This window comes from Monodelphis domestica, chromosome 5 (genome assembly GCF_027887165.1).
Source record: "Monodelphis domestica isolate mMonDom1 chromosome 5, mMonDom1.pri, whole genome shotgun sequence".
NCBI lineage: Eukaryota > Metazoa > Chordata > Mammalia > Didelphimorphia > Didelphidae > Monodelphis > Monodelphis domestica.
In genome coordinates this window covers 233,373,553-233,395,278 of record NC_077231.1, presented here as the reverse complement: position 1 = coordinate 233,395,278, position 21,726 = coordinate 233,373,553, and the positions used below count along the sequence as shown (strand labels likewise).

At 39.6% G+C, this 21,726-nt stretch overlaps 1 protein-coding gene and 1 long non-coding RNA gene across 2 annotated transcripts in view; one reads left to right on the top strand and one right to left on the bottom strand.

Annotated features, from left to right (window-relative positions):
• LOC103100417 (uncharacterized) overlaps positions 1–21,438 on the top strand; it is a 95,192-nt gene extending 73,754 nt beyond the window's left edge. Inside the window, exon 4 of the long non-coding RNA XR_008912361.1 lies at positions 15,609–21,438. This is a non-coding gene — a long non-coding RNA (uncharacterized LOC103100417). The remainder of the gene's footprint in view (positions 1–15,608) is intronic.
• LOC100019935 (acylphosphatase-2-like) lies at positions 6,558–7,078 on the bottom strand. Its single transcript, XM_016426264.2, has one exon. The coding sequence runs from the start codon at positions 6,886–6,888 to the stop codon at positions 6,601–6,603; it is 288 nt and encodes a 95-aa protein (XP_016281750.1). The 5' UTR covers positions 6,889–7,078; the 3' UTR covers positions 6,558–6,600.
• Positions 21,439–21,726: the final 288 nt, after the last annotated feature.

Below are 21,726 nucleotides of genomic sequence, written 5' to 3'. Positions count from 1 at the left end.
AAAAGTTATTGAAGCCCATACGCAAATGCCCATGGTCAACATCTATGGCACTGGGAAGACTGATATCAATAAAATAGAGAAAGCAAAGCAATGCATTCATTGGCTTTATAATTAAACTAGAAAGAACAAATTAAATACCAAATTGGAAATCCTAAAAACTAAAGGTGAGATTATCAAAATTGAATGTAAGGATGTAAGAAAATGATTGATTTAATAAATAAAATTGAGTTGGTTTTATGGGGGGGGGGGAGAAACCCAACAAAATGGATAAGCCATTGATTAATATGAATAAAAAAAACAACAACAAATCACTGGCATCAAAAATAAAAAAGGAAGGATTTACCATTAATGAAAAGGAAATCAAAGCAATTATTAGGAATTTTTTTTGCCCAATTATATGCCAACAAATTTAACAATTTAAGTGAAATGGAAAGAAATTTGCAAAAATATATAAATTGCCTAGATTAGCAGAGGAGTAAATATAATATTTTAAATAATAGAATCTTTCCTCAGAAGGATGATATCCATTTCACTGGGTAGGTGATTCTTGGCTATTATCATAGGTCCTTTGCCCTCTGTAATATCATATTCCAGGCTTCCTCTGATCCTTTAATGTAAAAGCTGTGAAATTTTGGGTAATCCTGCTTGTGGCTCCATATTTGAATTGTTTCTCCCTGGCTGTTTGCAGTATTCTCTTCATAGGCTCAGAGCTCTGGGATTTGGCTATGATATTTCTGGAAGTTTTCATTTTGAGATCTATTGATCTCATATTGAGATGACTGGATTATTTCAATTTCTATTTTATCCTTTTGTTCAAGAATATTGGGGAATACATGTTGTAATGCAGTGGAATTGCTTATTATCTCCAGGAAAGGAATGGGAAGAGGGGAGGGAGAGAACATGAATCATGTGACCATGGAAAAATACTTTTAAAATAAATTAATTAAAAAGAGAAAATATAATGATGTAAGAATAAATAATAGAAAGGAAAATAGCATTTCAAATAACCACAAAATGCATAAAATATCTGGGGATTAATTTCTCAAAGCACACAAAAGACTTATGTAGTTTCAAATATAAAGTGATCTTTAAAGAAATAAAGAGCAACTTAAAAAGCAAAAAAAAAGTTATATGGGCAGTTTTCCTTGATAATGTCTTGAAAGATATCTAGACTTTTTCTTGATCATGGCTTTTAGGTAGTCCAATAATCCTTAAATTATCTCTCCTTGATCTAGTTATTTTGCCAATGAGAGAGTTAATATTTTCTTCTATTTTTTCATTCTTTTGATTGTTTTATTATTTTTTGATGTCTCATGGAATCATTAACACTTCTACTTACACAATTCTAATTTTTTAAGAAATTATTTTCTTCAGTGAGCTTTTGAAACTCCCTTTCCATTTGGCCAATTCTGCTTTTTAAAGAAAACTCCTTGCCTTCTGTCTTAGAATCAATACTAAGTATTGGTTAGGCAATTGGGGTTAAGTGACTTGCTGAGGGTCACACAGCAGTGAAGTATCTGAGGCCACATTTGAACTCAGAACCTCCTAGCCAGGCCTGGCTCTCTATCCACTGAGCCACTCAGCTGCCCAATGGCCAATTCTACTTTAAAAAGTTCTTTTTCTTCATTGCATTTTTGTACCCCTTTCCATTTGGCCTATTCCATTTTCTAAGGAATTCTTGTGAATGGATTTTTGTGCCTCTTTTGACATTTAGCTTATCCTTTTTTTGGTGTTATTTTCTTCAGTGTGTTTTTTTTTCTTCTCTCACCAAGCTATTGACTTTTCTTTCAGTGCTTTCATCTCTTTTCCTCATTTTCCCTCCATTTTATTTGATTTTTAAAAATCTTTTTTGACCTCTTCTAATTCCCATTTTTCCTTGAGGTTTTGCATGTAGCTACTTTGTTCTCATTGTCTACTTCCAAGTTTGCTTTTGCTCTTCCTTATTTTCATAACACTTTTCTATAGTTATGGTTTTTTTTAATGCTCGCTCATTTTCCTAGCCTTTTTCTTGACTTTTATTCCTATATTAAAGTTGGCCTCTGTTCCCAGAGCAGAGAGAACATTCTCCTAAACTTCAAGTTTTTCTTATTTCTATACTCAGAGCTAGTTCTACAAGTTTCAGTTTTTTCAAGGTGGTATGAACTAAGGAGAGGTGTGGTCAGTCTTCTACTAGCCTGTGCTCAGGTGTGTAATTGACCGTAAGCATTCCTTTCCACTCTTGAACTGTGACCTGGGTCCTGTTTCTGCTAATCTTCCCCCTTTCCCTGGGACTGTGACCCCCCCAAAATTTGATCTATGCAACAAAGTCTTGTACCCAGTGCCAGCAAAGGGTTGCCTGCAATCTCACAAATTTTAAGATCCCCTCAGGATCTGTGGGCTGAGTTCTGGAAGCTATCTCCAGTTGCTGATTCAGTTTCTGTCAGGACTTGCACCAGCAGGGTGCACTTGTGTGTGTGGGGTGCTTTGTGCTGAGTTTTAGGGCTTGTGCCAGGGCTCAGAACCTCAAGGGGTGGGTGCAGAAGGGCTCTGCTATTGGGGTCACTGCTGGCTTTTCCCAGGTTCAGAACCTCAAGCAGTGGGGGAGATAGGGTACCTGTTTATGCTCAGGTTCCTCTCTGTAACCTCACTAAGGGCTGTGCTCCACTCTGGTCTCCGTGAAACAAGATCTATCCTGTCAACTTTCCCAATTGTCTTCAGGGAGGAAGGTTGTTTACCTCATTCTTGTGTTGATTCTGCCTCTCTTTGAAGTGTTATTTTAAAGTAGGTTGGAGCATATTTTCGAAGAATTTAGGGCTTCCATGTCTCTCTTCTGCCATCTTGGCTCTGTCTCAAAGTATTTTTTTTTTAAATATATTTTATTTGATCATTTCCAAGCATTATTCGTTAAAGACATAGATCATTTTCTTTTCCTCCCCCCCACCCCCCATAGCCGACGCGCAAGTCCACTGGGCATTAGATGTTTTCTTGATTTGAACCCATTGCTTTGTTGATAGTATTTGCATTAGAGTGTTCATTTAAAGTCTATCTTCTGTCATGTCCCCTCAACCTCTGTATTCAGGCAGTTGCTTTTTCTCGGTGTTTCCACTCCCATAGTTTATCCTTTGCTTATGAATGGTGTTTTTTTTCTCCTGGATCCCTGAAAGTTGTTCAGGGACATTACACCGCCCCTAATGGAGAAGTCCATTACGTTCGATTATACCACAGTGTATTAGTCTCTGTGTACAATGTTCTCCTGGTTCTGCTCCTCTCGCTCTGCATCACTTCCTGGAGGTTGTTCCAGTCTCCATGGAACTTCTCCACTTTATTATTCCTTTGAGCACAATAGTATTCCATCACCAACATATACCACAGTTTGTTCAGCCATTCCCCAATTGATGGGCATCCCCTCGTTTTCCAGTTTTGGGCCACCACAAAGAGCGCAGCTATGAATATTTTTGTACAAGTCTTTGTGTCCATTATCTCTTTGGGTCAAAGTATTTTTAAATCATGGTATGCACAGTTTTCATCAGACAGCATAGTGCCTAAACTAAGGAAAGGAACTGCTCTCCTGATCTGAGCAATTGCTATGAATTGTCTAATAACCTGATATCCTCAGAACATTAAACCTTTGTTTCCTTGGTATTTTATCTTTTCACCTGCAACAGGTTCTAATAGTCCATGCCAGGGCAAGATGATTCCAGCAACTGATTCCATTGGGACTTGTTTATCGTCATTTGTGCAGAGGTTGCTAAGTAAATTCACAAAGATAACTGATGCCCAAGATCATGACCTCTGCTCTCTGTGATCCCCGTGGATGAGCCAAAAGGGGTAAAGGGCTTTGGGACCAGCTTAGGCTTGGAGGAGGTTGAAAGGGGATTGTAAAAAATAGACTCGAATACAGGACTACAATTTCCACGAGCCTTTGCTCCACTTCCCCAGAATGCCTTGTAATCTCACCTGGGCCGAGATCGAGAAGGTATTTAAGCTGATTCAAAGGCTTTTGAGAGGGTCTCTTGGCTCTTTTTGGACTTCCGTTTTGGAGCAGGCGCGTCTCTTGCATGATGTGAGGTTATTTTGTCTAGGCCTCTGGCCTAGGCACATGTTTCTTACTTGTATATTCTTTAAACTTTAACCTTTAATAAACCTCTAAAAAATATAATACTTCTTGCAGAAAGAAACTAATTTCTACCTGCCTCAGATGCCTCAGTCTCCCCATATTCCCTAAATTTTAATCTTTACAGGACCTACTGCCTTTCAGAAGTATTTGCCTTTGCCATCATTATCCCAGTTTCTTGCTCAAATTTCATTAGTTGATCAGCCTAGCCCCCTGTTAAAAGTTGAAATTAAATGAGAAATATGTAGGTCTATTCAAAGATTTACTTAGGCAGAGAATGTAAAGGATATTCAACAAGACTATTGTAGCACTTTGCTTAAGTTGACACAAGTTTCTCCGTATGAAAACTTGTCTCATCAGCAAATCATGGTTTTTGTCCCTGTTTGGGACATCCGCCAAATCAGAAGGGCCCAAACTCCATGTGACTAGGCTTTTTTATGGTCTCAACTAACCAGGAATCTGTTAAGAGGTATGTGGCTTGAGCCAAGCAAGTGGCTCAGGGACAACTTTGTTGCCTTTAAGGGGGGAAAATACGTAGCCTAGTTCTTGTGGCAGAGGGAGGGAAAATCCTGATGGTGATCTCACTGCAGGAGCCATGAGAAATACCATATAATTTCTATACAGAAAATTCTTTTTTTGAGGGGTAGGTCTCCCCATCTCTACCATGTTGGAAATGTAGCCCAGATTTACCACTGATTGGTTCAAGTTTTTATCCTCTGTTTCCATCCTGGACCACTTTACCCCCTCTGCTCCTGGGGGCTTATCTTATTTGCACTAGGCCAAGTGCAGATATCTGATTGACTTCAGCTCTGCTAGAGCTCAGAACTCCCAAGTACCAGGGATCACCAGCCTCACCCCTGACTAGTGACAGGGTTTATAGCAGTGCAGCACCATCCTAGGCTAGCCAGAAAACTTGATGCCCACCTACCCTATCAAGAAGACTGGAACAGGTAGATTACTGAGATCCCTCGCTTTTCTAGGAGGAGCACGAAGTCCATAAACCAAGGTGTGGCCTTCCGAGGCAGATCGCCATCAGTTACAGTATGCATTATGTACATGTAAAGAAAGTGATTAAATTGGACCTACTTCATGTAGTAGGCGTATCTTGGCTGTAAAGAACTAGATGGCAAAGGTAGCACAATATATGGTACCTGCAGGAGAAACGACAGCTCCTGGTACTTGGGCTTACGTATCACCGACTACAGTTCTGATGCCAAAGATGACATGTAATCCAGAGGCTGACTCTAATAAATAGACCTTTCTTGGCTCAGTCTGTGGAGCATCCTGAAATGCCCTTTTCATGAAGGGGAAATGGAAATAAGCATTTAGATAGCACCTCCTGTGAAGTCCTGTGAAGTCCTGAAGCCAAGGATCAGTGAAAAGGGGAGAGAATATTAATAATGTTCAAAATGGATGAGTTCGAAAGGGCCAAACTACAGTAAGTAGTTGAACTAGAGAGCTGCCTATAATTAAAGCTCAGTCTGGCTTGGTGAAAACAGGCTGCTAGAGGACCAGACACCCTTGTTGACAATTTCCTTTTATTTTTAACCTTGGCTATCTTGATGACAAAGATGTTCTCTACAGCTTGGAAATTTAATATTATTACTTTGCTCTTTAATATTGGCTGAAGAAACAAATTTTGCTGCTTCTTGCAGAAATGAATATCTGGGAAGATATTGATAACTTGTCACCTTTTTATCTAATTAGTTCATATTGTACAAGGTGTACCCAAGCTGGTGCAGCCTCATTCCATCAAGTTTAATAAATAAGGTCATCTGACTGCCTCCCATTACTAAATTCTCTGGTTAACTTTGTACTTGATTAAGTGTGATCCTGACTGTGGACCTGTGTATTTCAATGCTCCTTTCTGGATATTTGCAGTATTTTTTCTTCCTTAGGTCAAGAAGCTCAGAACTTTGGGCTAGAATATTATTGAAGCTTTTCCTTTTGGGTTTTTTTCCCTCTAGGTAGTTTATTTTTTCCAGATGTGAAGGGTAGATTCTTGGTATTTTTCCTTACTCTTCTGGTCTTAGTAGACATGGCAGGTTCCATTTTTTTATTTCTTAAAATAATGTATAGGATTTAAAAAATCATGGTTTTCAGGAAGTCTTGGGGGGAGATAACTTGACCTGTTTCAGGTCAGTTTTTTTTTAATTTTTAAATAGTTAACTTTATTATGTGATGACTAGTGAAATAATATTCATATTGTCACATTCATTCCATTCCAAGGCTTTATGGGCTAAAGTTAAACTAGATACTCATACTATACATTGTTTATGGATATTTTCTCATTTTAAAATTCTACTTTCATTCTTTTAAAAATATTTGGGTTAATTTATTGCAGTGCTAGGCATTTTTAATAACATTATAGTTTAAAAATTTTAGAACAAATTTCCATTTTTAAAAATGGCAATACAAAGCATGATGATTCCCTTCTATGAATTCATCCGTTTGGAACCCAGTATGGCACTTAAACATCATTTTATTCAAAAGAATTTCTTTCTCCACTAGTATTTAATGCTAAAATTGGAGTACTCAAGTTCAGAGATGGTTTTTTCATTGGAAAAGTCTGTCCGATCAATCTGAGAACTGGGGCTCCCGACTCGGCTTAGCCAGTTCTTCATAGAGTTGACTTTATCTTCAGGACCTTGAACTTGGCCTTTTACCGTTCCTCGGCGGGTGTTCTTAACCCAGCCCACAACTCCGGCCTTTTTAGCTTCCTCTTCTGTGCACATTCTGAAAGAGACACCCTGCACTCTGCCGAACACCTCGTAGTCCACAGATATAAGGGGCATGGCGGCGGCGGTACCCGTCCGACTGATTAGCGCAGTGACTGGTACCCGTAGGACTGACTAGCGTGGCAGCGCCCGGCGGCAGGGGCGGGTACCCGTAGGACTGACTAGCACGGAGGCAGCGGCGGGTACCCCTCGGACTAGCGCGGTAGTGGTGGTGGCAGCGAGTACCTGTCGAACTAGCGCGGGGGCGGGGGGGTGGGGGGTGGCGGGTATCGTCAGACAGGGAGCATGGCGCGTGACTGAGGCGCCCTGGAAGGAGAGGGGGGAGGGGAGCCATCCTTCCTCAGGTCAGCTTTTTAATGAACGATGATTTACATTTTCTGTTTTTCTGATCTGTTTTGTTCTCGTTTTTTGTAACCTCCGGGAGTCATGGGTTATTTTTAGGGAGACCATTTCTTTGGTAAAGGTTATCATTTTTTCTACTAAACTGCTTGTTCTTCTTGCCAGAGCTTTATTTCTATTTTACCTCCTGTATCATTTCTTCTAGAGATCCTTATGGTCTTTTTAGAAAACTATTTTTTTTTTCCTTTGAGTCTCTTCAGTTGTTATGGAGTTTACATGTTCCATCTTGTGGAGGAATCTCTAGATGACTAATAATAAATGTTTATCTCCATAAAAAAGTAAGCGCTCACTGTGTGAATTACTGTGCTAAGAACTGGCAAGACAGGCAAAAGAGTAGGCTCCTTCTCCAGCTCCCATTCCAAGGGAAGAGACAACAGGCAAAGATCTGTGTGCGTTGGATGGGGAGGAGGAGAGGAGGGACCAAGAAAGGCCTTTGGCAAGAGGTGTTTTTTGAACTGAACCTCACAGGAAGCCAGTGGGAGAATTTTATGTAAATCTGTATTCTTTTTAAAGGAAAATTTCGTTTTGAACTTGAAAATGCATTTTGATCTTATCCCTACCCTTGGATTGGATTAAAAACAAGGCCTGAGGTTAATCCATATAAGGGTGTCCCAGAAGATGCCTGTGTCTTGTCCCCTGTGACTGCTGGCATCCAGAAGACTGGCCTCAGACCCGAACAGAGTTGAGTCAAGTCTGCCCAGTCGGAGAAGACCCAGAAAAAGCCATATGGATTGGGAAAACTGGCAGTCCTTCTGGGCAAGCAGAGGGACTGAACGGAGATGTGAGGTGAGCGGTAAGCTCTAGTAAGGTAGGAAAGAGGGACTGCAACCAGCTATGTGGCAGTGTGCCTTTTCTTTCTCCAACATGCTTTTACATATTTAATAAATAATTTAAAATTAATGTATAGTCTTCACAGAATTTTAATCATAACAGGCTTATTTTATAATGATCAAATATATTTGATCAAATATAATTAAATGATCAAAATAATGATTGTATCTTCAGAACATTTTTCTCAAATTCTACTGAGCAGAGATGGGCAACATAAGTGATGGAGCATTGTTACTCCGCCTTCTGACGGACAGGTGATAGACTGAAGATGTAAAATGAGATTTCTTGGACATGACCTTTGTGGGTTTATTTTGCCTGATTATGCTTATTAAGGGTTTTTCCCCCCTCTTATTTAGGATTGGGTAAGAAGAGGAAGGTGGTAACAATTAGTGATGCCACAAAAAAGAGGGTCATTGAAACTTTTTTTTTTTAATTCTGAAAGTATAAAAGGAATTTAGGGGGGAAAGCATGAATAGGACAATTTTTAAAAATAATGTGTTGAATATGTGCAAGCTTTTTCTAAAAGCAAGGCATTTATGGTTTAATATCCAATGCTTTTTTTGTGTTTTCCTATGTTTATGGAAACTTTCTTCATGTCATTTTTAAATTTAAAAAATAAATTCTACCTAACCACCTTTGTCTAACTTCTTCACCATTAGTTTACTGCCCTCTAGCTGATGAATAAAGCAAAAGCCCAATGTCTTTGTTCCAGAGTTCTCGTCCCAGACTTGGCAGTAGTTTGGAAGTGTGGAGTCTTAAGAGTCCAAGTTGAAGAGACCATGGCTAGTTTTGAGTATTTGCTTTTTAACTTTTACCCCCATTATGTCTAGAAGAACTTTGTGTAGATAGACCTTAGGCTTCAGCATATATCTTTTAATCAGAAACTTGGAGCATTTTTGGCTTGTTAAAAAAAAATTTCTTTTTGAAATTGCATATTGATACAATTTTCAATAATCATTTTCTGACATGTTGTGATCCCTGTGTTCTTTTCTCCTCTCCCCAAGAATGCAGGTAATGTGATACAGATTGTATATATGTTGTCATACAATATATATATATTTGCATGTTCATTATTTTGTGAAAGACACATATAGTTTACACTTGAGAAATTCAAAGAGGAAATAAAGTGAAGAATGATATGCTTCAATATGCACTCAGACTCCAGCTGTTTCTTCTATGTGGTGGATAGCCTTTTTGGTCAGGAGTTCCTTGGAGTTGTCCAGGATCCTTGCTTTGCTGAAAATAGTTAAGTCATTTGCAACTTATCATACTGTGACATGGAAATCACTTTAAAGACTGATATATATTAATTTAAGGTCGCCAAGGAATTCAGCTATGTAATTCCTAAATGAAAACTCAAGTCAGCAGTCAACCTTTTATGGAGTTTAATTACAAAACAGGAGGAAGAAAGGAATTAGAGATAGAGGGAGAGAGGGAGAGAGAAAGGGGAGAGAAGGGAATAGGGCTTAAATACCCCTTCTGTTTAGGCTGGGCCAAAAGGCCCAAGCCCTTAGATAGCTGGGGCAAAGAAAAGAGATCAGTCCCTATTACTCACGTGACCAAAATGGAGAAACAGTCTCAGAGGCCCCCACCTTCAGCTTCCTTCAGAGCAAGCTTCTCAGAGCATACTCCAACCACTCAGACAAACTCCTCAACCCCGCCCCCCAGTCTTCAGACCCCTCTATCTTTAAGGAAACCATCCAAGTTCCCTCCCCTCAGTTCTCACATCTACCAATCACTGTCCATCAATTTCCCTGTGCCAATGGAGGCTCTAGCTTAACCCAGGACCACCCAGAGGTCTCTGGCTTTGCACATGTCTGTTGAAGGTCATATTTATCTTTGATCCTTTGCTACAACCCTTCCTAAATCCTGTTAACCTGAGTAGGGTAGAGATTGGAATAATTAAATTTTGATCTAGGCTGCAGCCCTTACTCAATCCTGTTAGGACTGAGTAGGGTGGAGATTGATTCCAAGTATCTCCATTGTATCAATTCTAAAATCAATCATGACTCAAAGAAATCCCTGTTCTATGCTTAAGCATAGGTCAAAGTCCTTTCCATTGTTCAGCAAAAAGGTTTCTGTCCTAAAGTAATCTTAAGAAGGGAGGAGGAGGAACCTCCCATGCCAATGGGGTTCACATTCCAATAGCCAAGACCCACTATCAATAGGAAATTTTTCAAGTATGAAATTTCCCAATGGTGAAATTTCCAACATTTATAAGTCTAAGAAATTTTGAGGTTTACAGTACCTTATTGATGTTATTATACGACATTCTCCTGGTCCTGCTCACTTCATTTTTGCATCACTTCATATAAGTCTTTCTAGTACTTTTTGTGATCTTTTGTCATTTCTTATGATACAAAGATATTCCATTACAATAATTGTGGTACAAATAGACCACAACTTGTTCAGCCATTCCCCTATTGATGGGCAGCCCTTCAGTTTCAGTTCTTTCCACCACAAAAAGATGCACCAGCAACAAGTTTCAACATAGATAACTCCTCATATTGAAGTTAAAAATTTGTACAGAAAAAGAAAGGCTTGTCACAATTCTCTTCTCTAATTGTCTTGTGAAAAAACAATATTCTCAGCAGTGCTTACACAACTTTATAGGAGTACAACAATTTTTAGAAAACAATCTAGGGTTATGCAAATAAAATGACTTTTAAATGTCCATACTCTTTGACCTAGAGAACCTATTCATTTGGCTTCACATTGCTAAGAAGGTACCTATATAAATTCATTTTTTTAAGTATTTACGGCACCCTTTTGGGGGGAGTGAGGAGGTTCTGTAGAACTAAAAACAGATGCTCATTGATTGGGGAATAGCTAAATAAGTTGTGGTATATGTATATAATAGAATATTATCGTGCCATAAGAAACAATAGCATAATGGAAAGACAAATGAACTGATGCAGTGAAGTAAGCAGAGCCAAAGAAACAGCATTTAATGACTCTTATTGTTCAGTTGCATTCAATTCTTCATGACACCACATAGGGGTTTTTTTGGTTTGTTTTTTGACAAAAACACTTGAGAAACCACTCTAAGATTTTTTATTTTTATTTATTTGTTTGTTTTTTGCCATTTCTTTCTCTAGTGAAAGAGAACAGAGATGAAGTGGCTTGTGCAGGGATCAAACAGCTGGTGAGGACAGATTTGAACTTGGGTCTTCCTGACTTCAGGCCCAGAACAATTTCCACTGAGCTAATGAACTGCATCCAAAATTCTTGGCAGCACTTTGTGAATTTTAGATTTGCTCTACCCTGCTTAGTTTTTAGAATTTTAGCAACCAAGGAATGTATACACTTAAGGATTAACTGTGAGGAGGATAGCCTATGACCGACCTGTGCTAGCAAGTGACAAATCAGAAACAACTGACAGACCCCCTGAGCTGCCCTAAGCCAAGCTTAAGCTACCATTGGTACATGTGAGGTGCAGGAAGTGATGTAAAGAACAGTCTATATATTTCGCGTCACTTCCTCTCTCTGGCCACTCTCTCTCTGAGACGTTGGGCTCTCGCAGCAAGGTTGGGAGCTCCTAGCGGCAGTTGGCATTTGTGGCTTGGCAGTGAGCTTACTGGGAGAAGCTTTGTAGCGTCGTTAAGTGAGGCATCTTCCCTGAGAGTCCTGGGTGAGTGGTTAGGCTGATTCCTCCTTTCCTTTACCTCCTAAAGCAGTATCCTCCTAGAAGACCCCTCCTCTTGGAGGCCTGGTGGCTGGAAGTGGAGCTAGATTTAATCTTGGAGGAGGCTGTGGCTGAGGCCTCTGAACTTTCCTTAGCTTAGGCTAGGCCGAAGAAATCTCATACCTTTTCCTCTCTCTCTTCTTCTTAATTTCTTCCTACTATTGTAATTAAACCACCATAAAAATCCCAAACTGACTTGAGTATTTTATTGGAACAGAATTTAAATCCCTGGCGACCACTAAAATAATATATTCAGTCAACAACCCTAATTTTTACCCCTAACAACTTCAAGAATGAGAACTCTACCAATAAGCTGCATTTAGTGGAGGCATTCACAGCTCCCTATATAGCCTTTTCTCTGCTTAGTCTTTTCAGTCATGTCCAACTCTTGGTGGACTACATTTAGGATTTGGGGGAGGAAAAAATCCTAGAATGGTTTGCCATTTCCTTCTGCAACTCATTTTAGAGATAAATCAGAGGAAAATAGGGTTAAGTGAATCGCACAGGGTCACATAGCTACTAAGGGTCTGGGGCCAGAATTCAACTTGGCTTTTCTGATTCCAGGCCCAGCACTCTAGCCACTAGGCACTCTAGTCACCTAGCTGCAATGACTCTACAATAACATAAATGTAAAAGAACAACCTCCCACAAAACAAAGTTGAATGTTAAAAAATGACAAAGAACATGAAAGAGAAGACACCTTCCACCATTCTTTGCAGAGGTAGGAGATCTGTGTAAATATGTTATACTGCATATGTATGTTCTCTGATGATGACAATATATTGGCTTTGCAGAATTTTTTCTCTTCCTTTTTCCTTTCTCTTTAGAATGTTTTTTGTTTTCATCATGTGGAATGGCTCCCTGGGAGAAATCCAAGGACAAATATAAGGCAATACAAAAACAAAAGATCACTAAAATTTCTTTAAAAAAAACAAAACATGAAGGGAAATAATCTAATATGAACTAATCAGTCACTAGTTATATATCTGTAGAGACAGAATCCCCAAACTGTTTTAGATGGTGTTTCTACATTTTCTTTTAAACATTGTGACAAGGAAATCACTTTTAAAAGACTGATATATATTAATTTAAGGTCGCCAAGGAATTCAGCTATGTAATTCCTAAATGAAAACTCAAGTCAGCCGTCAACCTTTTATGGAGTTTTAATTACAAACAGGAGGAAGAAAGGAATTAGAGATAGAGAGATAGAGGTAGAGAGAAAGGGGAGAGAAGGGAATAGGGCTTAAATAACCCTTCTGTTTAGGCTGGGCCAAAAGGCCCAAGCCCTTAGATAGCTGGGGCAAAGAAAGGAGATCAGTCCCTATTACTCACGTGACCAAAATGGAGAAACAGTCTCAGAGCCCCCACCTTCAGCTTCCTTCAGAGCAAGCTCCTCAGAGCACACCGCAACCACTCCTACAAACTCCTAAAAAACCACCAACCCTGAGTCTTCAGACCCCTTCTCTCTTTAAGGAAACCATCCAAGTTGCCTCCCCTCAGTTCTCCCATCTACCAATCCCTGTCCATCAATTTCCCTGTGCCAATGGAGGCTCTAGCTTAACCCAGGACCGCCCAGAGGTCTCTGGCTTTGCACATGTCTGTTGAAGGTCATATTTATCTTTGATCCTTTGCTACAACCCTTCCTAAATCCTGTTAACCTGAGTAGGGTAGAGATTGGAATAATTAAATTTTGATCTATGCTGCAGCCCTTACTCAATCCTGTTAGGACTGAGTAGGGTGGAGATTGATTCCAAGTATCTCCATTGTATCAATTCTAAAATCAATCATGACTCAAAGAAATCCCTGTTCTATGCTTAAGCATAGGTCAAAGTCCTTTCCATTGTTCAGCAAAAGGTTTCTGTCCTAAAGTAATCTTAAGAAGGAAGGAGGGGGAAACTCTCATGCCAATGGGGTTCACATTCCAATAGCCAAGACCCACTATCAATAGGAAATTTTTCAAGTATGAAATTTCCCAATGGTGAAATTTCCAACATTTATAAGTCTAAGAAATTTTGAGGTTTACAACATCCAGGTACTTATTGCCTGTATCCAAACTGGTTCCCTCAAGTTAGTGTCATAAAATGAATGTGTAGAGGTATCTAGTGACTCAGTGGATTGAGAGCCAAGCCTAGAGACAGGCAGTCCTGGGTTCAAATCTGGCCTCAGACACTTCCTAGCTGTGTGACCCTGGGCAAGTGACTTAACCTCCATTGCCTAGCCCTTACTGTTCTTCTGCCTTAGAACCAATACATAGTATTTAATCTAAGACAAAGTAAAGAGTTGATTGGGTTTTTTTTTTTTAATGTAGAAGCTGTGATCAGTAACATACTTATTTTTTATGATAGGTGGAGAAGTGTACAAAAAGTACTAGAAATGAAAGCTTGGACTTCTCAAAGCAAAGCCTGATAGTTTAGTCATAAATGAAACATAGTAGATGATCCCTATTGATATACTCTTCTTTAGTAACTAATATGTTCAGGACAATAATTGCCCATATTTCCAATTAGCAACTTGAAAATGGCTTCATTTGTCACAGATTGAATTGGAAGAGACCTTGGATGCCATCAACAAGATCTTTCTCCTTCCACACTACATTTTATATAGGAGGAATTAGGGTTAGAGAAATTAACTTTCTCAGGGTTATTCATGTGGTATGAGAGAGACGGAACCAGAATTGGAGCTTCCAGTTCTCTGACTTAAAATCCAGCGTGGCTTCCTGCTGCTTAATCTGCTTTTCAAAATCAGAACCTTTGTTTTTTTAATTTGATTTCATTCCACATTTTTCTCTTGAAGTAGGATTTGCTATACTGGACTTTCAAGAACAAGCGATGTACCCTAATCAAGGGAGAAGGGAGTAAATTGCTTGGATCAGGAAAGTCATTCCCCAAAGGGTGTGGGAGGTTAAGCAACCAGGGAATCCCCACCCACCTGAAAAGTAGCCCTATGAGGCCTGTTGGGGCATGCTAACCATAACCAGAAAGATGCCCTACTGACACTAGCCGGTGCCAAGCAAGATATTTCCTCTATCCCCTAGGAGACCTCTTAATTTTGAAGGCCAGGCCTCTAGGTACTAGTATATAAAAGAAGGCTGTAGAAAAATGGGGATTTTTCTTGGATTTTTCACAGATTCACCATTGGCTCGTGCACCGCTGCTTGCTTCTTCTTTCCTTCTGTATATGGCAATATATGGCTAGCATGGTCCTCTTGCCCTCATAGTATAATTTTACTTCCTTTACTGTGAGACTTAACTAGCTGCTCACTTCTCTTCAGGTGCTTGATACTCTCCAAAAATGGAATTTCTTGAGCTGTAAATACACTGCAGAGAAACTAAAATGTCCTTGTTGAGACTGTTGTGGGCCAGGATAGCAGTGGAACCAGAAGGCATGGATTAACCGTTTCCATGCTCTTACAGCACCAGCCGGGAACTTGTGAATAATTCAGTCCTGGAGCCCACCTGCAGTAGTTGAGGTTGGGCTGACTTTACCCATAGGAAGATTGGTCTGGGACCCAGATATAGACACCTTTGGGCAAGAAAAACATAAGTTTTTAGGAATCCGGTGGCGAGTTCAGCAAACATTCCTGCTTGTGGCCTCCACTTGCCTTTATTTTCCTAAGCTTGCTAAAAGATACCTCATAACCTGCCTTTACCAGATGTATTTGAACATTTTTATTAAACGGATTGTTTAGACCCTTCGTCTTGGGTTCATGACATTAGATCTGGGAGAAGACACATTCTCGCCAGGCCAGACTTGGGCTGTTGTCCAGTGATTTGGCTTTGAGATTGGAACATTTTGCGCACCATAAAATGGAATAAAAGCACGGATGGTAAGGAGAATTAAACAACTGGTGATTTCTGTTTCAGATAAAATGCTCCACGAAGGGTAAAGCATGTCGGCTTTCCGTGGTCTGAGTCTTTTATACCCCAAACGGCAAGGAAGCCCAAGCCCTCGTTCAAACCCAAGTCTTCTTGCCAAATGAAATGCCCCATTCCTTTCAAGGGAGACCAGTCCAGCTGACAAAGAATAAGAGTTTTTCCTACAATTTGTTGTCTAGTCATCTTCAGTTGTGTCTGACTCTTCTTTTGCGGTTTTCTTGGCAAAGATACTGGTGCAGTTTGCATTTTCCTATAATACTTCCCTCCCTAACAAAGATTTTTAGGGCTTCTACTACAAGTTAAGGGGATCTTAAAATTCCAACCTTGGAAGGATCCCTAGCCTTAGTGGAACCGAAAGAGCTAAATACAAAGAATGAAAAGATGAAAACCTAATAATCCAAAGACATCTAAAAAAGTACAGTTTCACAGTAGGTACAACTCCCGAGGGTTTTTTATTAAGAGCTCTTAGTTTTTATTAACCCCTAAATAAACTCCCTTCATCTTTTGAACCTTGTAAATCTGAGTAGGGGAAGGAATCAGATGCTAAAGTCCCCAGATGTATAAGGAGGGCAACACATTCCTTTGTTCCCCAAAGTTTACCTGGAAGGAGCTCCTATGCAAAGGTTATACTTTCTTCCAGCCTAAATCTGCCTCTTGGTAAATCCCATTCCTTCTGGGAGGACTAGTAGGACTAGTCTAATCTTTTCATATGACAATACTTATACTACCCGAAGTTAACTATCATAGTAAGCCCCTTGCCCACTCCATCATAAGGGCAGGGAGGTGGTTCAGTGGATAGAGCACCAGGCCTAGGGATGGGAGGTCCTGGGTTCAAATGTGACCTCAGACATCCTAGTTTTGTGACTCGGCAAAGCACTTAACCCCAATTGCCTAACCTTATGGATCTTCTGCCTCGGAACCAATACTTAGTATTGATTCTAGGACAGAAAGCAAGAATTAAAAAAAACAAAACTCCATAGTCGTTTCAACTAAGCCTTTCAGCATCCTGATTAACTTTCCTCTGAATGGCAACCATTTACACATGGCTCTCTCCATGTAAAGGTGATCTGAAGTCTCTTTAGGCTATATATATGAATAGTTCAGGAACCTGGCCAGGTGGATGTGAGACATGATAATCTTACTCCTGAATTTAGCTTTCTGTGTCTTCCTTTGCTTATCCACATGAGAGAATGGAAGGAGTTTGATATTAACCCCGGAATCCCAGAACCCTGATACTCTTAGCAATTTTATTGGGTAACGCCTGATGATTGAGGATGGCCTATCCTTACATCAAAATTAGGAAGCCCAGAATGCTTACTTTAAAAAGTCTATACCAGAGGTCCTGTCTCCTGGAAGAGGAAATTTTAATTAAAAAATATTTGTACCTGAAAGTATTGAGAGCTCCTGCCTTATGGGTTTTAAGCTAATAGGATTTAAACGTTATTAAGAAATCTGTTCTACCCTCATTTTAGAGAGGAGGAAACTAAAGAGCAAAAGAGATTGGCCTAAAGGTATATAGGTAATAAGTTTTCAGAACTGAGTTCCACAGCCTGGTTTGTTGGGGTCTAAATCTAGGGTGCTTTTTCTATTCCCCCCACAAAATTCCTTTCATGTTGTTGCATTATAACATCTGGGTTTTCTATAATTCTGTAGTGCATCAAATTCACTGTCAGATGTCTTGTTTCCCAAAACAAGACTATAAAAACAAGACTACAATTGCCCCAGGGCACATTGTACCCAACATTTAAAAGCAACAAGCATGTACTGAGCACCTACTGTGTATCAGATGGGGATTCAGAGAAAAGCATGATACAATCTCTGCCCAGGAGAAGTTCATACTTTAATAGGGGTGACAGCAAATACTGTGTATGAACTGATGTGTAAGAAGATTAAAAAGACAGGAAGCTGCAAGGTTATGAAGAGCTTTCAAAGTATAAAAAAGGATTTTATATTTTTTTCTCTAAGCATTGGGGAGGGACTGGCTCTCTTTATAAAAATCGGTTTTATAGCTGAGTGGAGAATGAATTGGAATGGGAAAGACTTGAGACAGAGAGACCAAACAGAAGGTTACTGCAACAATCTAGGTACAAGGTAAAGACATGTGCTAGGATGGTGGCAGTATCAAAACAGAGAAGAGGGCATATCTAAAAGGTGTTGCTAATTTATGGTGGCAAAAAAAAGTTGGAAAATGAGGGGATGCCCTTCAATTGGGGAATGGCTGAACAAATTGTGGTATATGTTGGTGATGGAATACTATTGTGCTCAAAGGAATAATAAAGTGGAGGAATTCCATGGAGACTGGAACAACCTCCAGGAAGTGATGCAGAGCAAGAGGAGCAGAACCAGGAGAACACTGTACACATCAAATGTAATGGACTTCTCTATTAGTGGCAATGCAGTGATCCTGAACAACTTGGAGGGATCTATGCTACGAGAAAGAACACTATCCTCATTCAGAGGGAAAACTGTGGGAGTAGAAACTTACATGGGTCCAGGGGATATGGCTGGGCAGATAGACTCTAAATGAACATCCTAATGCAAACACCAACAACATGAAAATAGATTCTGATCAAAGACACAAGTAATATCCAATGAAATTGCACATTGGCTGTGGGAAGCATGGGTGGAGGGGAGGGAGGGAAATAATGTGATTATTGTAACCAAGGAATAATGTTCTAAATTGACTAAATAAATTCAAATTTTTTTAAAAGTCATGAAGGGAATGGCTTTTAGAATCAATAAATCATTTTTGTCACATTAAAAAAAATAAAAGGTGTTACTGAGGTGAAATTGAGAGGATTTGAAAACAGCTTGGATCTGATAGTATGAGGGAGTGAGGAGTCAAGGAGAATATCTAGGTTGGAAGCATCAGTGCCTGGGAGGGAGGTGGTACCTTGACAGTAACAGGGGAATTCAGAAGAGAGGAGGGCTTTTGGGGAGGATAGTTAATGAGTTCAGTTTGGGATATGTTGAGTTTAAGTTATCTATGGGACATCCATTTTGAGATAGTCAAAGGACAGTTGAAGAGTTGAGACTGGAGTTAAGGAGAGGGTTAAGACTAGATAAATAGATCCATTAGCATAGAAATGAAGACTGAATCCTTGGGAATGTTGATACAATCAAGCAAAACTGTATGGAGGGAAAAGAAAAGAGAGCCTAGGAAGAACACATAGTTAATGGGCATGACCTGAATTAAGATCCAGCCAAAAAGAGAAGAAATAGAAGAAACAGCACCAATGGGAATCTAGAAAGAAGAGACCATCAGGGAGAAAAAAGTGATGAGCAGTGTCAAAGGCTGTAGAGAAGTCAAAAAAGTTGAGAATTGAGAAAAGACCATTAGCCTTGGCAGTTAAGAGATCATTTTACTTTGAGGAGAACAGTTTCAGTTGAAAAGGTTGGAAACCAGACTACAGAGTATACAGAGTTAAGAAAGAAGAAAAACAGCAGAAGCATTGGTTCTCAAGTTTAGCCATGTGGCAGACCCTTTCACCCTGACAAGAACAAAGACTTAGCATTCATATAGCCCACCATATTCAGCTTAATCCAGACTGAACTTCATAATGAGTCTGTCCCAAGGCCATTTTCATGCCAGTCATTCGGACAATACTATTCCTTTTTCTCTCTTCATATTTCCATATCCTGTTCTGGAAAGGGTATATATTGTGTCATTTTGTCAACTTTCCTCTGGTTCTGCTCACAAAAGTCTTTCTCCCTGGCCACTATTTCCCTGTTGTCAGTCCTTATTGGAACATAAGCTTTTTGTCTTACTTTTTTGAGGGCCTAGCTTAGTGTTTGATACCTACTATGTAGTTAATAAATGCAACTGACAAATTACTCCTTCTAAATGCTAAATATTTAGTTAAAAAGGTTGTCCCTTTGTCATGGGTCAGGGTGCAGAGCACAATATGTTGGCACAGTAGAATTAAAAACTGAAACTTTTCCGACAATCTTCCCAAACCAATATTTTAAAAGTGCCTCAAAATGACAGAAGTCAAAAGCCAACAGCAAGACAAAGTGAGGGGGCTCTCTTGCTAAACACAACTTGAAAGACAGGCAGAGAGAATTGATTTTTCATGGGATAAAGGGGAACCAGAAATAAACACCACACAGAGGAGTGCTGGCTGACTACCCCCACCCCACCTACTGCACCAGGTTTCAGGACTGGGCATAGGCTAATTTCAGGATCCCAGGATGCAGGATACACCAACAAAAGAGCGCCTCAGATGCACCCTTTGAAGTCTCAGGCCCTGGCACTAGCCTGCAGTGGGGCCTGGAAGTCCATAGCACTGGGCCCTTTCAAGCCTGCAGTGGTGTGATGAAGACCTAGCCCCAAGGCAAAATAGCTCACAGTGCTGCAAGTCAGCAGCAGAGGAGGTAGAATCATCAGCTTTCAGAATTCCAAGGCCACAGAGAAAAAAAAAAACCTGGGAAAATGAGCAAACAGCAAAAGAAACACTTAACCATTGAAAATTTCTATGGGACAAACACCAAAGTACAGAACCAGCAGAAGATGGTGAGATCCAAGCAAACACATGCAAAACTTCAAAGAATGACAGGAATTGGTCTCAAGCTCTGGAAGAGCTCAAAAAGGAATTTAAAAAATCAAATAAGACAGGTCAAAGAAAAATGGGGGAAATAAATGAAAGTAATGCAAAAATAAAAGTTTAAAAAGTAAAATTGGTCAACTGGAAAAGGGGGCACAAAAATCCAATGAAGAAAAGAGTGTTGTCAAAAGTAGAATGGACCAAATGGAAAGGAGGATCAAAAGGTCATGGAAGAAATTCAGTCTTTAAAAATTAGAATTGGGCAAATGGAAGTTAATGACTTCACAAGGCATTAAGAAAGAAAATAAAAAGAATGAATAAATAGAAGAAAATATGAAATATCCCATTAAAAATGACTTACCTGGAAAATAGGTCCAGGAATGATGAGTTGAGAATGATTAGACATATTAGAAGGAATTACCCCAAAAAACTGCCCTGATATTTTTGAACAAAGGGGTAAAATAGAAATTGAAAGAATCTTCAGGTCACCTCCTGCAATAAATCCCCAAATGTCAATTCCCAGGAATATTATAACCAAATTCAAGAGCTCCTAGCCCAATGAGAAAATATAGCAAACAACTAGAAAGAGAGAATTCAAATATCATGGAGCCCCAGACAGGATTACACAGGATCTAGCAGCTTCCATATTGAAGTAATATGATATTCTGGAAGGCAAAGGGAACTGGGTTTACAATCAAAAATCACCTACCCATCAAAGCTGACTATGCTTTTAGGGGAAAGTATGGTCATTTAATAAAATAGAAGATTCCCAAGCATTTCTGAAGACCAGACTTAAACAGAAAATTTGTCCAAATATAAAATTCAAGCGAAGCATAAAAAGGTAAATAAGAGAGAAAATTTAAGGGTTTCAATAAGGTCAAATTGTTTATATTTTTATGTGGAAGGATGATAGCTGTAGCTCTTAAAAATTATCATCAGGCAGCTGGGTAGCTCAGTGGACTGAGAGCCAGTCCTAGAGACAGGAGGTCTGGCCTCAGACACTTCCTAGCTATGTGACCCTGGTCAAGTCACTTGACCTCCATTGCCTAGCCCTCACCACTCTTATGCCTTGGAGCCAGTACACAGTATTGACTCCAAGATGGAAGGTGAGGGTTTAAAAAAAATTATCATCATAGTAGTTAGAAGAAGTAATACAGAGAGTGTGGCAGTAAGCTATTTAGCATGATTTGTTAAAAAACAAACTAGGAGTATAAAAGAGGATTGTACTAAAAAAATGGGAAGAGGGAAGTAAAATGGGGTAAATTATATCACATAAAGAGATACGGGGTGGGGGGGTTGAAAATACTATTACAGTGGAGGGAAAGGGAGGATGAGGCTGAGTAATACTTAAACCTTATTCTCATTGGAATTGGCTCAAAGAGGGAAGAACAGCCAGATTCACTGGGTTATAGAATCTTATCTTACCCTCTTGAAAAGTAGAAAGAGAATAATAAAGGGAATTGTGGGGAGGGCAGTAATATAAAGGAGGAGGAAAGGGAGTAGTAACTAAAAGCAAAACACTGGGTGGAGGGGGAGAGTAAAAGGGAAAAGGGCAAGATTAA

What these genes read in the sequence shown, in the direction of transcription:
- LOC100019935 (XM_016426264.2), bottom strand. Translation starts at nt 6,888, where the DNA reads ATGCCCCTTATATCTGTGGACTACGAGGTGTTCGGCAGAGTGCAGGGT.